Raw genomic sequence first — 25,188 nt, forward strand, 5'->3', positions numbered from 1 at the left:
TGGGCACCTGCCCCTGCCCCTGGCTTTGCGTTTCCTCCCTCAAGCAGGGAAGTGTGAGGAGAGGGAGCCTTGGTTCCTCCGGGCACCAGGTTTGAGCGAGGGTCCTGCCCAGATCCTGGTGTGTCCCCGTCCTGGAGGGCTCCCTCAGCAGGAGTCTGGCCTCATCACATGCTTGGGTAGCAAGCAGGGCCTGTCCCACCTGCAAGGCCGGTGTGCCTGGGCATAGGTGCTGGCAGGCTCGGGGGAGGTGGGGGGACCCCAAGGGCACCTGGCGAGATGCGGGCAGAGCGAGGCTCCTTCCCCGGGGTTAAGGCACCAGCTGCCCAGGGTGTGTCTGGGCACAGGGCGGTGGGCTCTGTGCTCGCTGCCCGCAAGGGCACCCCCGCTGGACCTGTTCCCGGGCCTTCCTATCCTTGGCTCTCCTCTCTCCAGGCAGCGGCCGGTTGGACCCGGAGGCCTCCCCTCCCACTACTCGCGCCAGCATTTCCCTGGGGCCACCTTGGCACCACAGGTTTCCTCTCTGGCAAACCTGCCCGGCCTGCCTTCCCTCTGGGCCGCGCTGCCTCTGCACTGACGTGGTGGTGACAGGGGACAGAGCTCCAGGGACCTGTCAGACCCCGTCCAGAGCTGACAGCCTGGTAAGATGCCGCTCCCTCCCCCACCCGCTCGAGGCTAGAGCCAGAGCCGGGATGACTCCCAGCTCCTGACCGTATCCTTCCAGAGGCTGAGCCAGGCCTGGACATGGTCACCTCGAAAATGAGAAGACCGCGGTGGGGAGGGGGGAAGGGGGGAGGGGGGCGTCTGGACGCAGATCCTAGCTGGGTTTCCCTCAGCCTCCCGTGGGGCTGGCTCTGGGGCACTCTTTCTGGCCCAACCTGATGTGGCAGGAGCCTCCAGGGCCAGAGCGGCACCTGGGGAGGGGGCCCGTTCCCCCTCCCTGGTCCGTGTGTGTGTGTGAGTGACCGAAGGGCTGCCGCCCCATTTCCCGAAAGGGGACCTGGCCCTGTGCCCATCAGCCCCGGCGACCGGCGTGTGGGGTTCCTGACTCCGTGTGGGGAAGATTTCACAACGCGGGCCCAGGGGCTTTAGAGAGGACGGTGAGTGAGCCGGCACCGCAGAACAGGAAGGCCAAGGACAGAGGAGCAAAGGGAGCCGAGGTGGGGCTGCCTGGCTCACTGGGGAGTCAGAGAAAAGGGGGCCTGGGAGACAGCGTCGGGGGGAGGTGGGGGGTGAACCTGGGAAGAGCCCCACTGCCCAGGGCCCCCCTGGGACCCTTGGACTTTAGGAGCCGCTCACCTGTCGGGGGAGGAGAGGGGGACGGGCAACGCAGGGACGTGCTTCTGGGAGGGGGAGCAGGTGCACTGGGACCTTGGGTTTGGGTTTTTTTTTTGTTTGCTGTTTTTTAAAACATATTTTTATTGATTTCAGAGAGGGAGGGAGAGGGAGAGAAACATCAATGATGAGAGAGAATCATGGATCGGCTGCCTCCTGCACGCCCCCTACTGGGGATCGAGCCCGCAAGCCGGGCACGTGCCCTTGACCCGAATCGAACCCGAGACCCTTCAGTCCGCAGGCCGACGCTCTATCCACTGAGCCACACCGGCCAGGGCAGGTTTGAGGGGTTTCAGAGGCTGTCGCGTGGGAGAGGTCTTAGGGGAGGGTCTCCGTAGCACAGCCCTCGGTTTCATGCTGATGTGTGGAGATAAGATTTATTCCCGTAACTGCCTGCGTCCTGGGGTGTGGGTTTCTGCTATCTCGAGTCGAGTCGAGGATTTACAGCTATTGATCCTGTGCCGGGAGGAGCAGGGCAGCGCGGACTCCCGTGGCCTTGGCGAGGGAAGGCAGGGCTTACTAGGGGCTGTAAACCCTGGGCTGTTTCCCGTCTGCCTGTTTCCTTCTTCCGCTCCTCCTGGCGGACGAGCCTGGGTTTTCCCAGGTAGCAGAGCGGTGTTTGTGGAGACCCCATGGGGTGGGGGCTGTGAATGCGCCCTCAGCCCCCAGGGCCGATGTGGAGGTTCGGGGGCTTGTAACAGGTCTCTCTCGGGGCAGCCCCACGCATTGGACAACCGGCGAGGCAGAGGTTGGGGAGCCGGAGAGTCAGAGGGAGAAGGGGAGACAGCCGGACCCCGGGCCCCTCTGGAGGCAGCCAGGAGTGAAGGAGCAGCAACAGCCACGCCTCTGGCTTCCCAAGCCCCTGGCCACCCAGGTGGTGGCCCAGCTGGAGTGACAGGGAACCAAGGTCCAGGTGTCTCAGCAGGTGGGGGGCAGGGCTGTGGCTGGAACGAGTAAGACCTGTCCTCCCTTTGGGCTTCTTCTCTGCCCACTGGGGGGTGGCCCCGGCCCAGGGCTGATACTTCAGCCAGAAGCCGGAGGACCCAGAGTCTCCTGGCAGCCACTGCGAGAAGCAGGCCTCAGCGCCCTGTCTGGTCTGGCTCAGTGGCTAGAGCGTCGGCCTGCAGACTGAAGGGTCCCGGGTTCGATTCCCAGTCAGGGCACAGGCCCGGGGTGCGGGCTCGATCCCCAGTGAGGGGCGTGCAGGAGGCAGCCGATCCATGATTCTCTTTCACCATTGCTGTTTCTCTCTCTTTCCTTCTCCCTTCCTCTCTCAAATTTTTTTTAAAAAAGAAAAGAAAAACGAATAGACATGTTTCTCTTTTAAAAAATGTTTATGGGTTTTTGAGAGAGAGGATGGAAGGGAGAGAGAACAAAGCCACCGATTTGTTCCGCTTGTTCGTGATTCATCGGTTGGTTCTGTGTGTGCCCACCGGGATCGCGCCACAACCCGGCCATGTCACTGCGATGCTCTAACCAGCCAAGCACGCCGCCCAGGGGGACACACATTCCTTTCACTCGGTGGGTCTAGGAAGGTCAACAGTGAGCAGTGAACCAGATAACAAGAACAATGAGGGGCTCTGTGGTCTCCTGAGCAGGGGTGAGGTCTGGGGCGGGGACGAGACCCAGCCTTCCGCCCCAGCCCCCAGCTCCCACCCGTGGCAGATAATTACATGGTAATTACATGGTGAGGCGGTAACTGCTACCTGTGCCGGTGCCGCGGGCAGGGAGGACCAGGCTGCACCGATGCCTTCCAGGCTCCGAGCTGCTCACCGGGAAGGGACAGAGGTAGCTGCAGGCCTGGCTGTCGGAGCCATAAGGTAGCGGGACCCACTGGGCAGGTGTGAGCCCGACGTTGATTCAGCAACCTCGGGGCTGGAGTTCTGGCTCAGGAAGGATTCAGCCCGGCCCGCGGGGCTCAGTGCTGAGCGTGGGCCCATGACCAAGAGGTCCCGGGTTCGATTCCTGGTCAGGGTACATGCTCGAGTTGCAGGCTCGATCCCCAGTGCGGGCCGTGCAGGAGGCAGCCGATCGATGTCTCTCTCTCATCGAAGTTTCTATCTCTCTGTCTCTCTCTCTCTAAAAAATCAATAAAAACATTTTTTTAAAAAAGAAAAAGAATTCAGAGACAAGATTCAAACTGTAAGGTGACGTTTAGCCCTGGCCGGTGTGGCTCAGTGGATAGAGCGTCCTCCTGCGGACTGAAGGGTCCCAGGTTCGATTCTGGTCAAGGGCACGTCCCTGGGTTGCAGGCCTCCCAGCCCTGGTCGGGCGCAGGCAGGAGGCAACCAATCGATGTCTCTCTCTCACATCGGTGTTTCTCTCTGTCTCTCCCTCTCCCTTCCCCTCTCTCTAAAAAATCAATGGAAAAATATCCTCGGGTGAGGATTTTTAAAAAACGATAAAGTTTGTTTGGAGAGTCACAGAGGTAGAAGCGAGTCGCAGAAGAAATGGGCTCAGGACACATTACAGGGATGAAGGAAGGGCCCTTGGAGCTCAGGAGAGAGAGGCAAGGAAAACAGGCCCAGGGGAGGGGGAGGCTTGGGGAGGGGGAGGGGGAGGGGGAGGGCAGAGGGGAAGGGGGATCATTAGTCAATGCAGGTGGCCGGGGTGTCCCCGGTGGCATCGCCCGTCTGGTCTTGCTGCTCTTCTGGGCCCGGAGCTGAGACATAGCTGCGGCCTAGACGTCATCGCCAGGGTTAATGCTTAAGGGAGCAGTCGTGCAAGGACCCGCATGGGGGTCACAGGCGGCCCCTCTTCGGCCCCTGGTTCCTCCTCCAAGGGGGTCCGGTGCCCAGGGAGGAAAGGTCAGGGGGTCTGAGCCGCATGACCCGCCAGGTGCTGGGGGAGGAGAGGCGACCCTGGGGGCAAGGTTCTCGCTTTCCCAATGCTGCCTGTTGCTAGGCACCTGGGCTTTCCACACTGACCTTCTGTACCTGACTCAGTGTCCGTGTTCTGCTCTTGTCCGTCTGACTGGCTACCACAGATCCACCCCACACCTGTGGTCATGAGCCCGGCTCTTCAGATTGAACACTGAGGCAGGCCCTGGCTGGTGTGGCTCAGTGGATAGATCGCCGCTTGTGGACTGATGAGTCCCAGGTTTGATTCTGGTCAAGAGCGCATGCCCGGGTTGCGGGCTCAATCTCCAGTGCGGGGGGCAGTTTGAGGGGGGCATGCAGGAGGCAGCTGATCCATGATTCTCTCTCATCATCAATGTCTCTCTCTCCCTCTCTTTTCCTCTCTGAAATCAATCAAAATATACATATTTTTTAAAAAGGCAAAGAAAACTGAGGCAGGAAGAGGAGACCAGGCCGTCAGTGGCTGGGGTCCAATCTGGGCCTCCGTCCCTTAGAAGCCATGCCCGGCCCTCGGTCCCGCTGCCATCCGCCTCTGAGCTTGGGAGGTGGACTCGGTCTGTTGGGTGCCAGACGGGCCCTGCGGCTGGACGTTCCCAGGTGTTAGCAGGCTGACATCTCGGAGGCCCACGCACTTGGCCGCGCTCCAGCCTCCAGCCGCACATCAAAGGCGGTGCTGAAAGGATGAAGCCCGGAGTGGCGCCAGGGGTGTTGGCCAGGCGCTGGGGGCACGGGGACCTGCCCGTGCCTGCTGTTGGCCAGAGCTTGTCTCCCCGCCCCCCAAGCCGTGTCTCCTTCCCATCCTTTCCGTGTGGTCTGCGTGGCTCTGTTCTGTGGCCTCGGACAGTGGCGGGTGGGCGGGCCCACCTGGAGCAGGCGGACTCACAGTCGCTGGAGAGAGCATTCTAAGAAGGCAAACTGAGGCATGACCCGGGAAGATCTTTTTTTTCTTTTTAATATGTTTTTATTGATTTCAGAGAGGAAGGGAGAGGAAGAGGGAGAGAGAAACATCAATGATGAGAGAATCATGGACCGGCTGCCTCCTGCACGCCCCCTGCTGGGGATTGAGCTGCAACCTGGGCATGTGCCCTAACCGGGAATTGAACCGTGACCTCCTGGTTGATAGGTCAACGCTCAGCCACTGAGCCACCAGCCAACCAGCCAGTCTCGTTGTCTTTAGAGACACTGAGTCCCCCACTGGGCAGCTGTGGGAGGTGGGGGACTGGAGATGGGAGGTCAGAGACGAATCGTGGGAGATTCTGGGATCCGAGGGTTGAGGTGCCGTGATGTTGGGATTTATGGTCACTTGTTCCGTCCGCCAATCACTCTGATCGACAGCCAGAGACTAAGTTCGAGTCGGGCCATCTGGTCGACCCTGGCTCTCCGTGGATGGCGGGGGGCAGATACCAGGAGACACAGAGCGTCCTGGACGAGGCCCGGGTTCCCGGCCGGCAGGTTCTGGAGCTGGAGCAGGCACTCTGCATCTTGACCAGACCTGCCGGCCTGGCTCACTCCCCGGGAGGCTGTTGGCTGCACCTGGAGATGTCGTGGCTCGACCAGCTGGGGTCCACCTGGGGCACGAGGCTCACCTGGCACGTCCTGGAGCTCGGCCACGCCGCTCCTGGGATCTGGTAGCGGGGCGGGCGGGTCAGGCTGCAAGGAGAGGTCACGTGGAGGGAGCGGGTCTCAGGGCCCTGCTCCGGTCACGGGCCACTGCCCTGCTGATAGCTTGGGGCAAATCCCTTGCCCTCACGGGGTGCTGCCTCCCTGTGCGGGGAGCACCTGGGCAGAGAGGTGAGGCAGGTCCCAGCCTGTCAGGACAGGACGGGCCTTGGAGGCCACGGGGGGCCCACTTCTCGGAGGGAGACGGGCGGTGCCCGGCCAGCCTTGCCCACTGGAGCAGAGCCGGAGCCGCCTCCCTGGCCACGGCCCCGGAGGCTCTCTGAGTCGCTGGTGCCAGGACAGGAGGGCGATTAGGAGATTAAAGGGCCCGGCCGGCCAGTGGGGCTCAGGGGCTGAGTATCAGCCTGTCAACCAGGAGGTCACCGTATGATTCCCGGTCAGGGCACAGGCCCGGGTTGTGGGGTCGACCCCCAATGAGGAGCGTGCAGGAGGCAGCTGATCCATGATTCTCTCTCATCATTGATGTTTCTCTCTCTCTCCCTTCCTCTCTGAAATCAATAAAAGTATATATATATTTTAAAAATATGAAAGGCACCAGGATGGTGGGGTACCTACCCTGTACTGAGCCGGCACAGCCATGGGTGAACCTGAGGCGGGGTGGGCAGTGAAGGATGGAGAAAAGACAGACAAGAGAATAAAGCTGGGGCCGGGTAGGACGCTGCTCTCGGATAGAGAGATTGCGCCACAGCCTGCAAACCAAGTCTTTATTTTATAGCCGGATCCCACGAGGCAAAGGAAGGGCAGGTCAAGATGTTTACAACGTTCTGGGGGTTTCGAATCTACTCAATCACATGCACCTGATCAAGCTTTGTTTCCTTGCTGCGCCTCCCGCAGCTCACATCACTCAGCCTCCTGGGAGCCGCTCTCCACAGTACCCCCCCTCCCCCCCCCCCCCCGCCCCTTTCCGCTGCCCTGACAGCTGCCCCCCCACCCCCCCAGCTTCCCGCTGCCCTGACAGCTGCCCCCCCCACCCTGCCCCTTCCTGCTGCCCTGACAGCTGCCCCTGGCTGGAGGCAGCTTGGCCCAGGAAAGCTCTTCCAGGAACAAGTATGCGAAGAGCCCAGCTCGGCCAGCCGCCAGCCAGCACCCCTGTCCCATGGCCCTGCCCCCTGCACGGCTGGCTGAGGAGCTAATGGGCACGCACCGGGGTCGTAAGGCTGCCCGGGGTTAATGGGTTACCCGGCCCCATGACACCTCCACCGCCTCCCGGGCTCTCGAAGTCCAGCGCCTGTCCTTCAAGGCCTGGGCTCGGCCTGTCCCTGCCAGCCTTGACGCCTGGGGAGGGCGTGGAGGGCGCGGCTCCCTTCACCTTCCTTGCTCCCGGAGATGCCTCCAGTGCCAGGCCCCCAGGCCTGGCCTCCCCAGTGCCATCCCAGCTCTGCCTGGATGCCCCCCTGACCCCCAGGATGTCTGCCCCTCCCTCGGGGCCCTGGGGTCTTCCTCCTTCGTGGCTAACCGTACTATTCCACCCACAGTCTGACTGGGGGCTCCTTGAGAGAGGAATCTAGATGGGCCAGGATCCGATGGGCGAATGAATGAATGAATGAAGAATGAATGAATTTAAGCCAGGGCTGTGCTCATGGGGGCAGTTCTGGCAGACAGCGGGCCAGGTGTGGACCTCAGAGGCACAGGAAGGCTTGGGCCGGCCAGCCCTGGGGGGCACCACCCCATGCCATGGATGGGCAGGAGCAGGGGCAGGGGTGGGTGATGGCCCATCTCTCACCCTCACTGCCTTGTGTCCTCCATTGGTCTGTCTGCTCACGACTCCAGAAAGTTGGGGGATGAGGAAAGGGTCCCCTGGGTCATGTGACTCCCTTCAGGTCAAGTGACCTGGGTCCTTGGAGGGACCGCCTCCAGGGTCAGGGGGGTCAGGGAGAGGGCCTGCGTGGAGGTGCAGTCCGACCCCAACCCCGGGGTTGTAGAGAGAACCTTAGGCCCCTCGGACCTGGTGGGGTCGAAGCTGCTTATACCCACCCCCCCCCCAACCCCGTGCAGGCGTCTGGCTCCACCCCCTGCTGTGTGACCCCCTCTCTGGATACCGTAAGTTGGGGGGAAGCTCACCTCCTTTCAGGGGACCCTGGGTCTGATCTGCCTCCGCTGGAAACGCAAGCCCAGGCAGCCCTCCTGAGGCCCAGGAGCCTCGGGGCTCGGTCAGGGTGTGGAACCCCACTGAGCCCGCGAGGCCAGCAGCCCTCCTCCCACCTGGGGCGGTTCCTGTGCCTTTAAAGCCTTCCCCCACCGGCCAGCACGGAGGGAGGGTGGAGCTGCCCCAGCTGGGCTCCGGGACTCAGTCCTGTGCTGGGCAGCAGGAGGCCCTGCCCTGGCGCCAGGTGAGCTGGGATGGAGGGGGCTCCTGCATCCCGACCCCGGGGCTGTCACCCCAAAGCACATCTCCCCCCGGGGAGCTGGGGGCCCGGGGTCCAGCCCCAGCTCTGCCCGACGTCTTGGTCCGGGCTGAAGGGAGTGAGCTGCCCTTCGGGGTGACAGGGCAGGGCTCCTGCGGACGGGCCAGCAGGGGGGTCCCGCAGGTGGCAGAACCCTGGGCTCCCCCAGGGTTGGCTGCGCTCCCCCTGCCACAGGTGTGGGCGGAGGAGGGCGGGTGCGGCCGCCCAACTTCTCCGAAAAGGCTTTGGAGGAAGCAGGCTTCTGGGAATTGACAGGGAGGGTGCCCCGTGGAGAAGCTGAGCCTGGGAGGGTCTGGCGGGCAGAGGGGAATGGGGTCACAGCGGGGGGCGGGGGGGGCGGGGAGCGGTCAGGTCTGGAGCGAGCTGGGGCCGTGCTCTCGGGGCGCGCTCACCCCGCTGCGGCTCTGGCTGGGCTGTGGGGGGCGTGGGGCAGGGTCGGTTGTGCAAGGGTCATTGCACAACTCTAGGGGTGCCCCTCGCTTTTGGGGTGTCTCCGGCAGATTTCAACTGGTTTCCGGCAGATAGTGGTCAGAGGACGGGTCTGATTCTCAGCCTTAGGCTGCCAGGGTGGGCATCGGGGAAGTCAGCTTCCCAGGCGGCCGTGTGGCCAGGGCGGAGGAGGCTGCGAGGTGGGTGACTCCTCTCGGTGGGCACAGTGGTTTCGGGGGGCCGCCTGATTGCCAAGCTGCTTCTCCCTAAGCCTGGGTTTCCTGCCCGAGAATGGGTTTGGGGCTGGGCCCTGTTTTCAACCTGTGGCTCTGGGGTTGCGATGACACAGCCCTGGGCTGAGTTGGAGGATTAACAGAAGAACTCCGAGCTGGCTGCTCTGCCCTCTTCCTTACCCTCCTCTCTGCCGCGCCCGCGAACTCGCTTGGCTCAGCCTCAGTTCCGCTCGCTCGGGGGTGAGTAGAGGTGTTGGGAGGGGGTGGCGCTAATGGCAGGGTCAAAATCCTTGGGTGGCCCGGCGGACGTGGCTCAGTGGTTGAGCATCGACCCATGAACCAGGAGGTCACGGTTCCATTCCTGGTCAGGGCACAGGCCCAGGTTGCAGGGTCCATCCCCACCCAGCAGGGGGCGTGCAGGAGGCAGCTGATGGATGATGCTTTCTCATCATTGATGCTTCTACCCCTCCCTCCCTCCCTCCCTCTTCCTTCCTCTCTCTGAAATCAATTTAAAAAAACAACAACAACACCCACCTTAGCCAGTTTGGCTCAATGGATAGAGCGTCAGCCTGTGAATCGAAGGGTCCTGGGTTTGATTCCCAGTCAAGGGCACAGGCCCGGGTTGCAGGCTCCATCCCCAGTGGGGGGCGTGCAGGAGGCAGGCGGTCAATGATTCTTTCTCATCATGGATGTTTCTCTCTCTCTCTCTCTCTCTCTCTCCCTTCCTCTCTGAAATCAATAAAAAATTATATAAAAAACAAAACAAAAAACACCCCACCACCTAAGAAAAAGAGCATTTGTGTGGGTGAGGCTTGTACGTCTTTGGAGATGGGGAGCTCCCCCCTTTCTGTGCCTAGGCCGGGGGGCGTGGGGTCTGGAGGAGACCCCCAGCTCAGCCCCTGCAGCCTTGCCTGGGAGGCCAGGGTCCCCCAGGCCCCCAGCCGGTGTGCAGGGGGAGGGAGGCCGAGCAGGACAGAACGTGACGGGCTCATCCCGCGGGTCACGCCTCTGTTAACACGGCCTTTGCTGAGCCACCTGCCCTCCTGTCCTGCTCCCGGGACCGGCCACGGCTGCCGGGCGGGCACAGGTGACGGCGCTCATCGCCACTGGCTTGCTGTGCCCGCCTCCCGCTGCTGATGGGGGCGGCCATGTCTCCTGCCTGCCCCCCCACCCCCCACAGGGGGAGAACTGCTGGGCAGGCTCAGGTAGGGCGGAGCCCTGTGCCTCTCCCCTGCCGACCCCTCTCCTCCGGCCCACAGCCCTGCAAGGCAGCCCCTCAGGCAGGGCCGGTCCCCGATGTTCCTGGCTGGTGGTGCCCAGCCCTCGGGCACAGGCCCTGGGCCTTGGGCCTCGGCTCCTTCCCTATTGGTCTTCCCAGTCACTCTGGTCCGCAGTTGGGGTGATGCCCAGGCCGATTGGCAGTTGTAGCATCTCTGGGCCACTCGAGGGCAGCGGGTGCCAGGACAAGGATCGCTTTGGCTGCCTGACCTGGGGCGGGTGGCCCCATCTTCTCAGCCTTGGTGTCTCCTGTCTGTCGGGTGGCACAGCCCTGCAGGGCGGTTGTGGATTCGCTTTAGAGACAGGGAAGGCGGAGGGGGGCGGCTGGCGGCTCTCAGGCCGTCTAGACACCTGGCCAGGGAGCAGGTGGGAGCCACGACCTAGGAAGTGGCTGATCCTTATCCTCGTCCTTATCAGATAAGGGCCTGGGGGGAGGGAGAGTCGTGTCCAAGGTCCCCAGGGCCCGGCCGGACCGGCTCCTGAATCAGGACCTCCTGGGTCGGCTGGGCCGGGCCACTCGGCAGCTTGGGGCCTGCACTGCTGGCCTCTGTGACCATGGACCAGCTCGGGCCTCTGTGGGCCCTGCCTTTCCAGGCTGCGCAGGTGGTTCCTGGGGCCTGAGGCGATCATACTCCTACTGGGGTGGGGGCGGGGGGCGGGGGGTCCTGGGCCTGAACCGAGAGAATCAGTGATGCTGCCTCCTGCACGCCCCACACTGGGGATCGAGCCTGCAACCCGGGCCTGTGCCCTGATCGGGAATTGAATCCTGACCTCCTGGTTCATAGGTTGATGCTCAACCGCTGAGCCCACCGGCCGGACCCAGGCCGTGTTTTCGAGGCTCCCTTGGCATCTGGCTGAGGACTGTGGGTGGTGGAGAGGCCTCCCAGGTCTGAGTTCTGGTCTGAGCACCGCCCCAGGGGCCAGTGTGACCCTGGAGGTCAGGAGCTCTGCACGGGGCCAGGGAGCCAGGGCTGGCCAGTGGGGGACCCCGCCTGGGGCTCCCTCGAGGGGCTCTGGTAGACTCTGCCCTTCGGAAGGATCTGAGTCCCAGAGAGGGGGATCCCCTGCCTCTGTCCCCACCCCTGTCCTTCCCCCGGGGGTCCAAGAGTCACTGCTGTCACCGCACCTTCCGGGCCTCCTGAACTTTAGTCCCCCGGGGACGGGCCGAGTCACCACGTCCCCTCCTGCCCGTGCGCCAGCCTCCGCCCGTCCTCCCTTCCAGCCCAGACCTTTAAAGGACCCCCTGCTCTCCACCTGCCCCGCACCGGCAGCCGCCCCGCGGGGACACGGCACCTGGCTGGCCTCCTGCCGCCTCTGGGACTCGGTGAGCGGGTCAGTCCCTCCGGTGCCTCCTGCCTCAGCTCCCCCTGGGAGGTGCCTCCCGGATCTCAGGCCCAGTTCCAAGGCCCCCTGAGCAGCGCTGCAGGGGGGGCAGGCGTGGCCGTGGCCGTGGCCCCTCAGGCCCCTCAGACCTCCCCGCACAGCTGCCTCCCCGAGAGCCGGAAGGCGGCTCCGCCACAGCCTAGACTTTCCCAGGCAGACCGCCCGCCTCCTCCCGCCGGCCGCCCCAGCCCAGGGCTGTCCCCGGAGGAACCGGGCTTTTCTGGTCCCCGGTGCCCCCGGGCCTCAGGTAAGCCTCCAGGGTCCTTAGGAGCTGGACTGGGTTATTTTATCTTATTCTTAAAACTTTATTGATGTCAGAGAGGAAGGGAGAGGGACCGAGAGGTAGAAACATCCATGATGAGAGAGAGTCATGGACCGGCTGCCTCCCGCGCGCCCTGCACTGGGGAGGGAGCCCACAGCCCGGGCCTGTTCCCTGACCGGGAACCGAACCCGGACCTCCTGGTTCACAGGTCGACGCTCAGCCACTGAGCCACGCCGGCCGGGCAGGGCGGGGGTTTGAGGCCAGGCACTGGGCCCCATCCGCTCTCCAGCCTTGGTTTCCCCTCCGGATGCCGGTTTGAGTGGGAGCCTGGCCTCTGGGCTTGGACGGTGTTTAGTGAATCTTTGAGAAAAAACGTGGGAAGCGGAAGCCAGGCCCCCAGCAGGGTGCCCTTGGGAAGCTGGATGTGTCCGCCTGCCTGCGGGGGGGTGGGGGGGGCCCGAGCCAGACCTCCCGCTGCCCTGGGGTGGGGGGGGGGGGAACGGGAGGGATGTGTCCGAGCTGCCCACCCTCTCCGCACTCCCTGCAGTCTGAGCCTCCCTGTGTGCCCCTGCCCCTCAGGGAGCCCACCTGGGCCCTGGGATGGTGGGTGAACAGGGGGGGCTGGCCTGCGGGCCTCAGGAACTCATGGCGCGCTCTCCCCGGGGAGAGAGGAGGCCCCTGAGGGGAGTCTGAGCTGAGAGTCCCAAGCCCAGGAGACAGGAGGCCATGCCCCCAAGGTGCCCAGCACGGCCCACCCCAGTGGATGGGCCCCGCCCTGCCCAGGCCTGCCCAACCCTGCCCATCCCTGCCACAAGGGATGCGAAAGCTCTGTGTCCTGAGCCAGCGCTAGTGCTGCCAGCCCAGCCCCTGAGGTCGGCAGACCTCCCGGCACAGCCCCTCCCCTGCCGTCAGGAGCCCTAACCGGCCCAGCCTCCCTGCCAGGACACAGGGCGTGCCCGGAGGCTGTCAGGCCTGGTGGAGGAGAGGGCAGAAGGCAGGCTGTCCCTGAGGGCATTGGCAGGGGCAGGGCTGGCTGGCACGTGGGGGTGAGCCCGCTGACAGCTTCTGGAGGACGGGACAGGAGGTGCTGGTGGGAGGGGCTGCGTTGAATTCAGCCTGAAGCCCTGGTGCCTGATTCTTTTTATTTTCTTTTTATTTTTATTGATTTCAGAGAGGAAGGGAGAGGGAGAGGGAGAGGGAGAGGGAGAGACAGAAACGTAATGATGAGAGAGAGTCATGGATGGGCTGCCTCCTGCACACCCCCCACCAGGGAACGAGCCCGCAACCCGGGCAGGTGCCCTTGCCAGGAATGGAACCCGGGACTCTTCGGGCTGCAGGCCGACGCTCTATCCACTGAACCACACCAGCAAGGGCTGGGTCAGGTCATTCTTTCTGCCAGAAGTTCCTCCCATCTCTGACCCCCCAAATCCTCCCTGCTGAGCCACAGGGCCCCATCCCAGTAAGAACCCCATCTCTATCAAGCAGGGACCCCTCCGGGGAGCCCCCAGACTCCCCATGCTGGGTTCAGTGGTAAGCATGTCATGTGACCAGCTGCTGAAGCCAAGCTGAGGGGGAGGGGTGGGCCCTGGAGCTGCCTGCTCCACGGGAGCCTGGACATGCCCCGCCCGCTCTGGGCCTTGGGCAGGTCACTGCCAATCAGCCCCGTGGGGCGGACAGGGACCCCGCTTGGGGTGTGGTGGAGATTAAGTGGGTTCACCCGGCCGGCGGGGCTCAGGGGTTGAGCGTCGACCTATGAACCGTGAGGTCACGGGTCGATTCTCGGTCAGGGCACATGGTTGCAGGAACATGTTCTGGGCGGCAGGCAGGCGGGACACGCAGGGATAGGTCTCAGGCTTCACACTGGGCTGTGCCGCGAGGGGAGGAGAGGAGCAGGCGGCCCAGAGCCGGCTGGCGCGGCCCCCGGCCCTGCCCCCCGTCCCCTGACCCCTCCACGTGCCCACAGGTCCATGAAGAAGCGCTATGTGGTGCTGGCCCTGGTGGCCATCGCGCTGATGCTGGTCATCATTAGCCTCAGCCTCTGGCTGCCCTCCGCCCCCAAGCCGCCCAGCCACGTGTACCCCAGGGCCGCCGTGGCCGCGGACGCCAAGCAGTGCTCGGAGATCGGGAGGTGAGTGGGCAGGCGTGGGGCCGCCGGAAGTGGACCTGGCAAGGGGCGCCCTTCCTCGGACCTGCTCCGCGGCCGCTGGGCGGGGACGGAGGGCCGCGGAGCCCAGGGGCGGGACACGGGTCCTCTCCGTGCTCAGGGCGTCTGTCTCTTTGGATAAACTGCTGTTTGATACTATTTTCTACTCCAATCGCACGTATTATCCAAAGGTCAGTTCCCACTTAAAGACGTAAACAGAAAAAGCTATTGCTAATGAAAAGGAACAATTTTTTTTTTTAATTATAAAAGTTACGTGGCCCGGCCCGTGTGGCTCAGTGAGTTGAACTTCATCCCATGCACCAGGCGGTGGCTGATTTGATGCCCGGACGGGGCACATGCTGGGGCTGCAGGCTCGGTCCCCAGCAGGGGGCGTGCAGGAGGCAGCCGGTCCATGTTTCTCTCTCCTACATGCTTCTCTCTCTCTTCCTCTCTCTGAAATCAATAAAAACATACTTTTTAAAAAAGTTATGTACATTGCCAGGCCGGCGGGGCTCAGGGGCTGAGCATCGATCTATGAACCAGGAGGTCAGGGTTGGATTCCCGGTCAGGGCACAGGCCCGGGTTGGGGCTCGATCCCCAGTGGGGGGCATGCAGGAGGCAGCCGGTCCCGGATTCTCTCTCCTCGTTGATGTTTTTCTCTCTCTCTCTCTCTATCTATCTATATCTCCCTTCCTCTCTGAAATCAATAAAAATATATTTTTTAAAAAGTTATGTACATTTGTTTGAAAAAGAGGAAGTATAAACCCATTGGTTGTAGAGTTACATTTAAAAAGAACCAAAAAACTCCTGTGGACTGACTCCTCGGGGAGGAGGGGCGGCGAGTGCGTGGGGTCGGGGCCCGCCGTTCTCACGCCTCCCCGCGCCCGGGCAGGGACGTGCTGCAGGACGGCGGCTCCGCGGTGGACGCCGCCATCGCGGCCCTGCTGTGCGTGGGGCTCATGAACGCCCACAGCATGGGCATCGGCGGCGGCCTGTTCCTCACCATCTACAACGGCACCACCCGTGAGTGCCCGCGGCGGGCGGGGGGCGGGCGGCACGGCCTGGGGGGCTCCGGGCTCCCGCGGGGGGAGGGCGGGCTGGCGTCCCGTCCCGTCCCGTCTGCCCACTGACGTCTCCTTGCAGGGAAGGCCGAGGTCATCAACGCCCGGGAGGTGGCCCCCGCGCTGGCCTCGGCCGGCATGTTCAACAGCTCGGAGCAGGCGCAGGAAGGTGAGGGCGGGCGCAGGCGTGCCATCCCCCGGGGCAGCTGTGATGCCGCTCACGCCCGCCCCTCCCGCCCCTTCCCAGCCCCCCTCCCCCTCCGTAAGGGATGTGCGAGACCCTCAGCACGGAGGCCTGGCCGGGGCGCCCGGCGGGTTGGAGCGCCGTCCCCGTACGCAGAGGTTGTGCGTGTGATGCCCGGTCGGGGCACATACAAGATGAACCGATGAGCCACAAACGTCTCTCTCCCCTTCCTCTCCCACCCGTCCTCTCGCTCTAAAATCAGTTTAAAAACCGTCATCACCGAGAGGCCCGGGCCAGAGTCGCCGTGATTTCTGCTCAGGCCTCGCGGCCGCCTGTATAGCACACAGAGTGACTGTCGCCACAGCTCGCCACACGGTCCTGCTGGGCTCTGCGCAGCCTTCTCCCCGCTGGGGCCCTGGACCCCGCCCCGCGCACTGGCTCAGGGGCGAGCTGAGTCTGTTCCCATTTTATTGGGGGGGCGCTGAGTCCCAGAGAGGCCACGAACCGGCCGAGGTCACACAGTTCCATGGCGACGAAGCAGGCTGCCTAAACCCTCTATTCTCTTTTTTTATTAAAAAAATATTTTTATTGATTTCCGAAAGGAAGGGAGAGGGAGAGAGCAACAGAAACATCAATGATGAGAGAGAATCATGGCTCTGCTGCCTCCTGCACACCCCCTACTGGGGATGGAGCCCACAACCCGGGCACGTGCTCTGACTGGGAATTGAACCGTGACCTCCTGCTTCATAGGTCGAGGCTCAACCACTGAGCCACACCAGCCGGGCTTGAGATGCCTTTTTCTAGTGGGCGGGTCCATCCTCAGATCGGGCCCTCGGGGAGCTGGCTGGGCCAGAGAATGGACTTGGGAGTTGTCAGCATGAAAATGGACCGGAGCCCTGACCTGGGGGAGGTCAGCGAACTCAGGCAGAGGAGAGGGCGGTGGGGGGGGGGGGGGGGGATGTGAGCGAGCCAGGCGGGGGTGAGGCGGGTGAGGCGGGAGGAGAGAGTGATGGGCCAGGTGAGGCGAGGCTGGGCGGGGCCCTGGCTGGCAGTGTGGGGCTGCGGGTGACCCTGCTGAGCGGGGTCGTATGTGACTGTGGCAGCGTTTCTTCAGGCGGGAGGGGTCATGTGCTGGTATCAGACCTGGGACATGCCCAGCCCCGGGAGCCAGCCTGGGAGTAGCTGAGGTGACCCTGGTCCCCGAGGGCGGAGTGCGGGAGCCTGCCTGTGCCCGTGTCCTGCGGAGGGGAGGGCGTGGTGGGTGGCGGGCCTGGGGGACTCAGGGCCCAGGGGTCGGCTTCCAGTGGAATCATGGGCTCCTCTAAGGTCAGAGCTGGGAGACGGAGCTCTTCAGGGTCAGATGGAGAGGGACCGGGGCAGGGGTTTGGGCTCAGGTCCCGTGGGGACCAGAGGAGAGAGGCCCCAGCTTTGGGAGGGCCCAGGTGTGAGGGTGGCCTGGGTCGGCACTGGGCAGCTTGGCAGGTGCTGGTGGCAGCTTGAGTCTCCTGGGACGAGAGGCGTGTGTCCTTGGAGGTGCAGACGGAGAGACGGCGTGTGTCCGGTTCCCCACGGTCTCACGGCGCCTCCGTGGGCCTGGCAGGCGTGGTGGCACCCGAGGGAGAGGCCTCCAGGCCTGGGAGAGCCCGGCCCTGCACGCACGCTCCCCCTCGCCCCCCTGTGCCCCGTGGGACGTCCCGAGGGACCTGCACGCTTGCCTGCCGCCCGCTCTGACCCCACACGCCCAGCTCTGACCCCACGCGCCCAGCTCTGACCCCACACCCCATTCCCTTCCAAGCCTCACGGTCCCACCTGGGCCTGTGCCCGGCCGAGGCCCCCACGTCCTCCCTCTCGCCCCGCAGGGGGGCTGTCGGTGGCCGTTCCGGGCGAGATCCGCGGCTACGAGCTGGCGCACCAGCGGCACGGGCGGCTGCCCTGGGCCCGCCTCTTCGAGCCCAGCATCCGGCTGGCGCGGCAGGGCTTCCCCGTGGGGAAGGGCTTGGCACACGCCCTGAATAGGAGCCGGGCTGCCATTGAGCGGCAGCCGGCCCTGTGGTACGTCTGCGGGCGCCGCTGGCCCTGGGCGCGGGTGGGGCCGCCGATCCGCTGGGTGAGCAGCGGCTGAGGGAGCAGTTCCGGAGCCGGTGCTAACAGGGGGGCGGGCCCGGGAGATGCCCCCCAGCCCGTCACGCGTGGGGACTCACTCTGAGCCGGGCGCCCGGGGCTCTGGCCTGTGTGCCCTGAGCAGCGGGGGACGCGAGGAGGCCTGGGCTGGCCACGGGCGGAAGAGCCTGGGCGTGGACCGGAGCCCGCCGTCCTGGGCTCTCGTCCCCGTGCTGGGTCCGGCCCCCACCCCCCACCCCCCTGCCTCACGGAGCCCGCTCTGCCCCAGCGAGGTGTTCTGCCGGGACGGCAAGGTGCTGCGGGAGGGGGACAGGGTGACCATGCCGCGGCTGGCCGACACCTACGAGACGCTGGCCTCCGAGGGCGCCCGGGCTTTCTACAACGGGAGCCTCACGGCCCAGATCGTCCGCGACATCCAGGCGGCTGGTGAGTGCGAGGGACTTGGCGGAGGGAGCCCTGAGCTGGGGCCCAGGGGTCTGGGGTCCTCGGGGCCGGCCTGGGCTGGGCACTGGGCTCTCAGGGACCATCTGGCCCGGGAGGGTGACAGGCCATGGAGCCACAGCTCCCGGTGAGGTCAGAGCTGAGAGAGATGGTACAGTTCAGGAGAGAAAGCTCCCCCACCCATGGCTCCCTGAGTGTGGGGGTGGGAAGCAGGTGTAGGCGTGAGTCAGGGCCCAGGAGGCACTGAAGTGCCGAACCCGGAGGCCTTCCTGGAGGAGGTGGTGTCTGAGCTCCAGGTGAGATTGCACATTATAGGCAGAGAGAAGAAGGGTATTCCTGGCGGAGGGAACCGGCTAAGGCCTAGAGAGGCGATTTTACTTCTCCAAGAGGGCCAGAGGGACATGGGGGTCAGGGGGGCTGCGTGCAGGGCCCTGGGGTTGGGACCTTGTGGGGCAAGTTCTGCTGGAGCCCAAGTGACCTCTCCCACCCTGAGCTGTGGCCTTCTCCCTATGTGAGTTTTTAAAAATATATTTTTATTGATTTCAGAGAGAAAGGGAGAGGGAGAGGGAGAGAGAGATGGAAACATCCGTGATGAGAGAGAATCACCGATTGGCTGCCTCCTGCACGCCCCCTACTGTGGATTGAGCCCACAACCCAGGCATGTGTCCTTGACCGGACTCGAACTTGGGACCCTTCAGTCCGCAGGCCGACGCTGTATCCACTGAGCCCGCCTGGCCGGGGCCCCATGTGAATTCTGTCTGTGTCAGGAGGAGGGTGACTGGCATTTTGACCTTTCCCACTGACGCTGAAATTCGCTGTAAATGCCGAGCTTCCCCTGGAGAATGAAGCGCCTTCCTCCACCCCCACCCTCCCCATTAGTCATGGGAAGAGGGGGCTGAGCAAGGGGGAGACCGACAGACAGGCTGCCCAGAGGACAGACAGCCAACCTGGAGGCCAGGGCGAGGAGAGGACGGCTGGCCTGGGCCTGGCCGTGGGGAGACGGCACCATAGGGCAGAAGGGGCTATGGGGGGGGCGGGCAGTGTGGAGGTGGGGGCGGGGGGAACGGCAGCCCTGCCCCGAGAGCACAGCCCGCTCCGTTCCCTCCCCGCCTGGAGCTGCCCTCTCGCCGCAGGGGGCATCGTCACCGCCAAGGACCTGAACGATTACCGCGCAGAGCTGATCGAGCACCCGCTGAGCATCAGCCTCGGGGACGCCCAGCTCTACGTGCCCAGCGCCCCCCTCAGCGGGCCCGTGCTGGCCCTCATCCTCAACATCCTCAAGGGTGAGCCCGACAGGCCCGGGCCGGGAGGAGCCTGCCACCACGGCAGGTGCCCTAGACCAGAATCGAACCCGGGACCCTTCAGTCTACAGGCCAACGCTCTATCCATTGAACCAAACCGGCCAGGGCCTGGTCATTTATTTATTTATTTTTTTAAATATATTTTATTGATTTTTTACAGAGAGGAAGGGAGAGAGATAGAGAGTTAGAAACATCGATGGGAGAGAAACATCGATCAGCTGCCTCCTGCACATCTCCCGCTGGGGATGTGCCCGCAACCCAGGTACATGCCCTTGACCGGAATCGAACCTGGGACCCTTCAGTCCGCAGGCTGATGCTCTATCCACTGAGCCAAACCAGTTTCGGCTAGGGCCTGGTAATTTAAAAAATATATATATATATTTATTGATTTCAGAGAGGGAAAGAGAGAGAGAAAAACATCAATGATGAGAATCATTAATTGGCTGCCTCCTGCACGCCCCACATTGGGGATGGTGCCCGCAACCCGGGCATGAGCACTTGACCGGGAATCGAACCGTGACCTCCTGGTTCATAGGTCGACGCTCAACCACTGAGCCACACTGGCCGGGCTGCTGCTGGTCACTCAGTGGCCCCTTCGTAAGGTGGGCCAGGTGGTTTGGGGGTGCGAGAGCACCCCAGGCACCCAGCCGTCTCGGCTGAGCGGGGATGTCCTGAGGGCCCCTGAGGCCGCCAACGCTGCCCTGCTCTGCCCTCCAGGGTACAACTTCTCGCCGGCGAGCGTGGAGACCCCCGAGCAGAAGGGCCTGACCTACCACCGCATCGTGGAGGCCTTCCGCTTTGCTTACGCCAAGAGGACCCTGCTCGGGGACCCCAAGTTTGTCAGCGTGTCTGAGGTGAGGGCAGGGGCTGGCCCTCGATGACGGGCGGGGTCTGCCTGGAGGCGGCAGGGGGGCCCCCCCCCCGCAGCAACCTGTACGGACTCGTCAGGCCTCCCGCCTGCTGTGCGAATCCACTCTCACCAACTTGGGGGGGAGGGCAGGCCTGTCGCCTGGCGGGATGGACTAGAGCAGTGATGGCGAACCTATGACACGCGTGTCAGAGGTGACACGCAAACTCATTTTTTTGGTCGATTTTTCTTTGTTAAATGGCATTTAAATATATAAAATAAATATCAAAAATATAAGTCTTTGTTTTACTATGGTTGCAAAGATCAAAACATTTCTATGTGTGACACGGCACCAGAGTTAAGTTAGGGTTTTTCAAAATGCTGACACGCCGAGCTCAAAAGGTTCGCCGTCACTGGACTAGAGACTCGCGTCTGGGCCTGGGCCTGGGCCTGGGCCCCGGGAGCTCAGAGTGTAACAGACAGGAGGAATGAGTGCCCCCCGGGCCCCCACCCTCCCCGCTCCAGGCTTTGCACGTGCTGTGCCCCCGGCTGGGAGGGTGAGGGGTGCAGGGGCGTCGCAGCCCTCGGGGGATGGGGAGGATGGGGTGGAGCCCGCGACCCGGGCACGTGCCCTGACCGGATGGAACCGTGACCTCCCGGTTGCCAGGTGGACGCTCGGGCCCTGAGCCCTGAGGCTGGGCATCGCTGATTTCGAAAGCCCAGGGCAGCCTCTGGCGGAAGGTCCCCCACCCGGGATGGGACTGTCTCCCTGGGAGGAGGTTCAGGCCGTAGGTTCTCCCTTCGTTACCCTGCGGGGTGTGGTTGGAACCTTCTGGAGACGTGTTTTCTGCGAGGCCTCCTCCCCTCTCTCCGTGTCTGTCCTTCCTCTCTGTCTGCCCGTCCAGCCTCGAGCCTGCAGCAGCTGTCTCCACTGTACCCTTTAGCCCGATCTTGCCCGTGAACTTGACGTGTAGGCTCACCGCTGCTCGGTGTCGAGCGGGCACCTTTCCAAAATCAAGCTCCCTGCGGCCCCAGCCTGCCCCTTCCGCAGCGGCCACTCCCCCGGGTAAGGGTCACTCTGGGATGAAGACTTGAGGGCCGTTTCCAATTCCTCCTCCTCCTCCTCCTCGGCCACCTGGGTGAGCCAGCCACCTCCTCCCTCCCGGCTGATGTCCCCGCCTCCGGCCTCCGGGAGAGACCCTGGGGAAACAGCCAGGGCTCACTGCTTTGTCCCAGTCCCGGGTGGCTGAGCCTTAACGCCAAAGTCTTTCTGAGGCCTATGAGGACCCCCGGGACTGGAGCTCGCCGGCCTCTCCCACCTCCTGTCTTCCCAACACAACTCACCGTCTGCCCGTCACTCACAGGCCTGCCCGGGGGCCTTTGCATTGGCTATCCAGGCCTCATTCGGGGTTCTTTTCAGATGTCACCTCCTCTGAGAAGCCCTCCCTGACCACTCCACCCCCCTCCCCATCGTTCTCCACCACCTCTACCCGGCTCGTTCTTCCCAGCACTGCCTTCGTCTTCCCTGCCATGCGGGTGGGGAGCCTCTTGGCTGTTCCCTGCTGACCCCCCAGTGCCAGGCTTGCAGTACAAGCTCCATGAATGAATGAATATGGCTCGAGTGGGGGCTTGGGGAACAGACAGACAGACATTCAGGGTTGCCGGCCTGCAACAGAGACAAAGGCTGGAGAGAGGGGTCGGCCGGGCCGTGTGAGTTTTGGGGTGCCGGAGGCTTGTGGTCAGAGCCTCGGCCGGGGGCTCCCCGAGAGCTGCCTGCACCAGCCTGTGCCCGCGCCCACCCCCCGGTTCCTCAGGCCGGCTCTGGGGTCTCGGCAGGTGGTCCGGAACATGAGCTCCGAGTTCTTTGCCGCCCAACTGCGCAGCCGCATCTCCGACAACACCACGCACCCCGCCTCGTACTACGAGCCCGAGTTCTACACCCCAGACGACGGGGGCACCGCCCACCTGTCCGTGGTCGCGGAGGATGGCAGCGCCGTGTCGGCCACCAGCACCATCAACCTCTAGTAGGGGCTGCCGGGCGGCCTGGGACGCGGGGGGGGGGCAGGGGCTGCCCTCGCGTCCCGGGAGCGGGGCTCCATGAACCCCTTTTGTGCTGGGAAACTGAGGCCCCACCTTGGTAGAGCACTCGCCCCAGACCTCACGGGGTACATGGGGTACACGTCGGAGCTTTGGGGGTGGGAGGGCTAGGGGGGCGGTGCCCAGCTGTCTGACGCGGCCCGTCTGCAGCTTCGGGTCCAAGGTGCTGTCCCCGTACACTGGGATCCTGTACAATGATGAGATGGACGACTTCAGTTCCCCCAACATCACCAACCAGTTTGGGGTGCCCCCCTCACCGGCCAACTTCATCAAGCCAGGTGCGCGGTGCGGGGCTCGGGCGGGCTGGGGCCTGGCGTCCCGCCGGGCGGGCAGCTGACCTGCATCTCTGTCTCCCCCCCAACCTCCCCCTCCCCCCACCGCCTCAGGGAAGCAGCCGCTCTCCTCCATGTGCCCAACGATCATCGTGGACCGGGACGGCCGGGTCAGCCTGGTGGTGGGTGCCGCTGGGGGCACCCAGATCACCACAGCCACCGCGTTGGTATGTGCCTGCCACCTGCCACCTGCCCCCTCGGCCCCCGCCCCCGGGGCCGTGCTGACCCCTGTGCCCCCCTCCCCCCAGGCCATTATGAACAACCTGTGGTTCGGCTACGACGTGAAGAAGGCGGTGGAGGAGCCCCGGCTGCACAACCAGCTCCTGCCCAACACCACCTCCCTGGAGCCGGGCATGGACCAGGTGGGCGGGCACAGCCGGGCCGGGGGCGGGGCATGGACCAGGTGGGCGGGCACAGCCGGGCCGGGGGCGGGGCATGGACCAGGTGGGCGGGCACAGCCGGGCCGGGGGCGGGGCATGGACCAGGTGGGCGGGCACAGCCGGGCCGGGGGCGGGGCATGGACCAGGTGGGCGGGCACAGCCGGGGGCCGGGGGCGGGGCATGGACCAGGTGGGCGGGCACAGCCGGGCCGGGGGCGGGGCATGGACCAGGTGGGCGGGCACAGCCGGGGGCCGGGGGCGGGGCATGGACCAGGTGGGCGGGCACAGCCGGGGGGGGGGGGGGGGGGGCGGAGGCGGCGCATGGGGACCCCGGAGGAGGTCTGGGTCCCCTGGGTCACCGTGGAGGGATGCTGGCTGGTGTCCTCTGCTGGGGGCAGGGGCCTTCACACCCACCACCTGGGCCATCTTTTCTTTTTAAAATAAGTTTTATATTTTACACTGCTTTTTTCTTTTATGGATTTCAGAGAGGAAGGGAGAGGGAGAGAGAGAAACATCAGTGATGAGAGAATCATGGATCGGCTGCCTCGTGCGTGCCCCCCACTGGGGATCGAGCCAGCAACCCGGGCCTGTGTCCTTGACCGGAATCAAACCCAGGACCCTTCCGTCCGCAGGCCGACGCTCTATCCACTGAGCAAAAGCAGCTAGGGCCACCTTTTATTTTTAAAAAAAGATGCTTTCATTTTATTTTTATTATTTTTTAAAATCTTCACCAGAGGATATTTTTCCATAGATTTTTAGAGAGAGTGGAAGAGAGAGGGAAAGACGGAGAGAAACACATCGATTGGTTGCCTCCCACACGCGTGCCAACGAGGGCCCGGGCTGGGGAGGAGCCTGCAACCGAGGTACGTGCCCTTGACTAGAATCGAACCCGGGACCCTTGGGTCCACAGACCGATGCTCTAGCCACTGAGCCAGTCTGCCCAGGGCTGCCTGGGCCACGGTGAGCCCCGGTGCAATGAGGGCCAGGCCACGTGCTCCAAGGTGACCCAGGAGGCCCCGCGGCCCCCAGCTTGCTCCTCCTGGACACGTGGCCAGAAACGCCAGCACCCGGGTCTGTGAGGCCCGTGACCCCACAGGGGTGGCCCGGACGGCGTCCTGGGCCCCGCTGAGGCCTCCCTCTCTCCTCCCGTCCCAGGCGGTGACCACAGGCCTGAAGAGCCGGCACCACCACACCAAGGAGGTGTCCACCTACATCGCTGTGGTGCAGGCCATCGCCCGCACGGACGGCGGCTGGGCGGCCGCCTCGGACTCCAGGAAAGGCGGGGAGCCGGCTGGCTACTGAGGGGGCGGGGCGGGCCAGGCTGGGACTTGGGGGACGGGCTTCTCCCGCGAGGGGCAAAGCAGTGCAATAAACGGGGCCTCGGCGCCAGGTGCTGTTGGGCTCCCGATTCCCTGGGCCGCCGCATCCTGTGTGACACGGGGCATCTGGCGGGGGAGGGTGGAGAGGGGGTGCAGGACAGGCCCCTGCCCAGCACCCTGAGCCCCAGCACCAGGGGCCAGACCCTCCCTTCACTGGATTGGGCAGCGGCACTTCCACGGTCGGCCACCAGGGGGAGCCATAGCCTCGGCTTTCACTGGGGCAGGAGCAACCCAGGGATGCTGGCCACCTGGGTACCCCCTGGCCTGGGGGGGTCGGACCCGCCCAGCTGACCTCACCCAGAGGAGAAGCTGAGGCCCGAGGAGCGGGATTGAGCAAGAGGCTGAGCAAAACATGCTGTTCCGAGCGGGCCCAGGGGAGAGCTTCCCAAGCACAAACCCAGATGAAGCCCAAGCCGTGCTCGGCGCCAGGGAGCCAGTTCCCAGGGAACCGACTGGGAGAGGCCCCAGGTCCCCGAGGTCAGGGCTGGAGGCTGGGTGGCTGGGGACGCAGCCGGGGGAGGGGGGGCGGGTCTTCGGGGGACACACCCTCTCTCCCCATCATTTGGGGTCTGCTAACTAGGCCTTTTTAAATTTTTTTTTGTTGATTTCAGAGAGGAAGGGAGAGGGAGAGAGAGAGAAACATCCATGATTAGAGAGAATCATGGACCGGCTGCCTCCTGCACGCCCCCACTGGGGACTGAGCCTACAACCCGGGCCTGTGCCCTGACCAGGAATCGAACTGTGACCTCCTGGTTCCTAGGTCGATGCTCCACCACTGAGCCTCGCAGGCTGGACTGCCAGCTCACCCTTTACACACAGTTGCAGTAACCGACGTCAGGGGCTAGGAAAGGCTGCTGGAGGCGGAGCGGACAGAGGGGTCGCGGCCCAACAGGTAACGCCGGGCCAGTGAGCACAGGCGGGGCCTCCGAGGGCAGGGCACAGGGGCCAACGGAGGCCGAGCTGCCGCTCCTTCCTGAAGCAGTGTCTCCAAAGTGGCCACAGGGCCCGGCCGGTGTGGCTCAGTGGTTGAGCATCGACCTATG

General features: G+C 64.1%; 1 protein-coding gene across 10 annotated transcripts; it reads left to right on the top strand.

Moving 5' to 3' along the window:
- The first annotated feature begins 29 nt into the window (after nt 1–29).
- On the top strand, nt 30–24,155 carry LOC138997551 (glutathione hydrolase 1 proenzyme-like). Of its 10 annotated transcripts, XM_070399181.1 has the most exons (14): nt 30–89; nt 433–638; nt 13,824–13,988; nt 14,896–15,026; nt 15,147–15,233; nt 17,108–17,300; nt 17,638–17,795; nt 18,944–19,093; nt 19,829–19,965; nt 21,795–21,982; nt 22,206–22,333; nt 22,442–22,554; nt 22,636–22,749; nt 23,922–24,147. In XM_070399181.1, exons 3-14 carry the CDS (start codon nt 13,828–13,830, stop codon nt 24,066–24,068), a joined length of 1,707 nt encoding a protein of 568 aa, XP_070255282.1. In that variant the 5' UTR covers nt 30–89; nt 433–638; nt 13,824–13,827; the 3' UTR covers nt 24,069–24,147. The 10 variants fall into 10 exon arrangements, with proteins under 10 accessions (XP_070255282.1, XP_070255274.1, XP_070255277.1 ...); XM_070399173.1 differs by having other exon boundaries at nt 22,442–22,749; nt 23,922–24,155; XM_070399176.1 differs by lacking the exon at nt 433–638 and having other exon boundaries at nt 56–89; nt 22,442–22,749; nt 23,922–24,155.
- The last annotated feature ends 1,033 nt before the right edge of the window (nt 24,156–25,188 follow it).

This window comes from Myotis yumanensis, unplaced genomic scaffold (genome assembly GCF_028538775.1).
Source record: "Myotis yumanensis isolate MYYU_CA2020_CCGP unplaced genomic scaffold, mMyoYum1.0.hap1 SCAF_19, whole genome shotgun sequence".
NCBI lineage: Eukaryota > Metazoa > Chordata > Mammalia > Chiroptera > Vespertilionidae > Myotis > Myotis yumanensis.

What these genes read in the sequence shown, in the direction of transcription:
- LOC138997551 (XM_070399173.1), top strand. Translation starts at nt 13,828, where the DNA reads ATGAAGAAGCGCTATGTGGTGCTGGCCCTGGTGGCCATCGCGCTGATG. An exon ending in CAGTGCTCGGAGATCGGGAG is followed by an intron (nt 13,989 to 14,895) that starts GTGAGTGGGCAG and finishes GCGCCCGGGCAG; the next exon opens with GGACGTGCTGCAGGACGGCG. An exon ending in CTCGGAGCAGGCGCAGGAAG is followed by an intron (nt 15,234 to 17,107) that starts GTGAGGGCGGGC and finishes CTCGCCCCGCAG; the next exon opens with GGGGGCTGTCGGTGGCCGTT.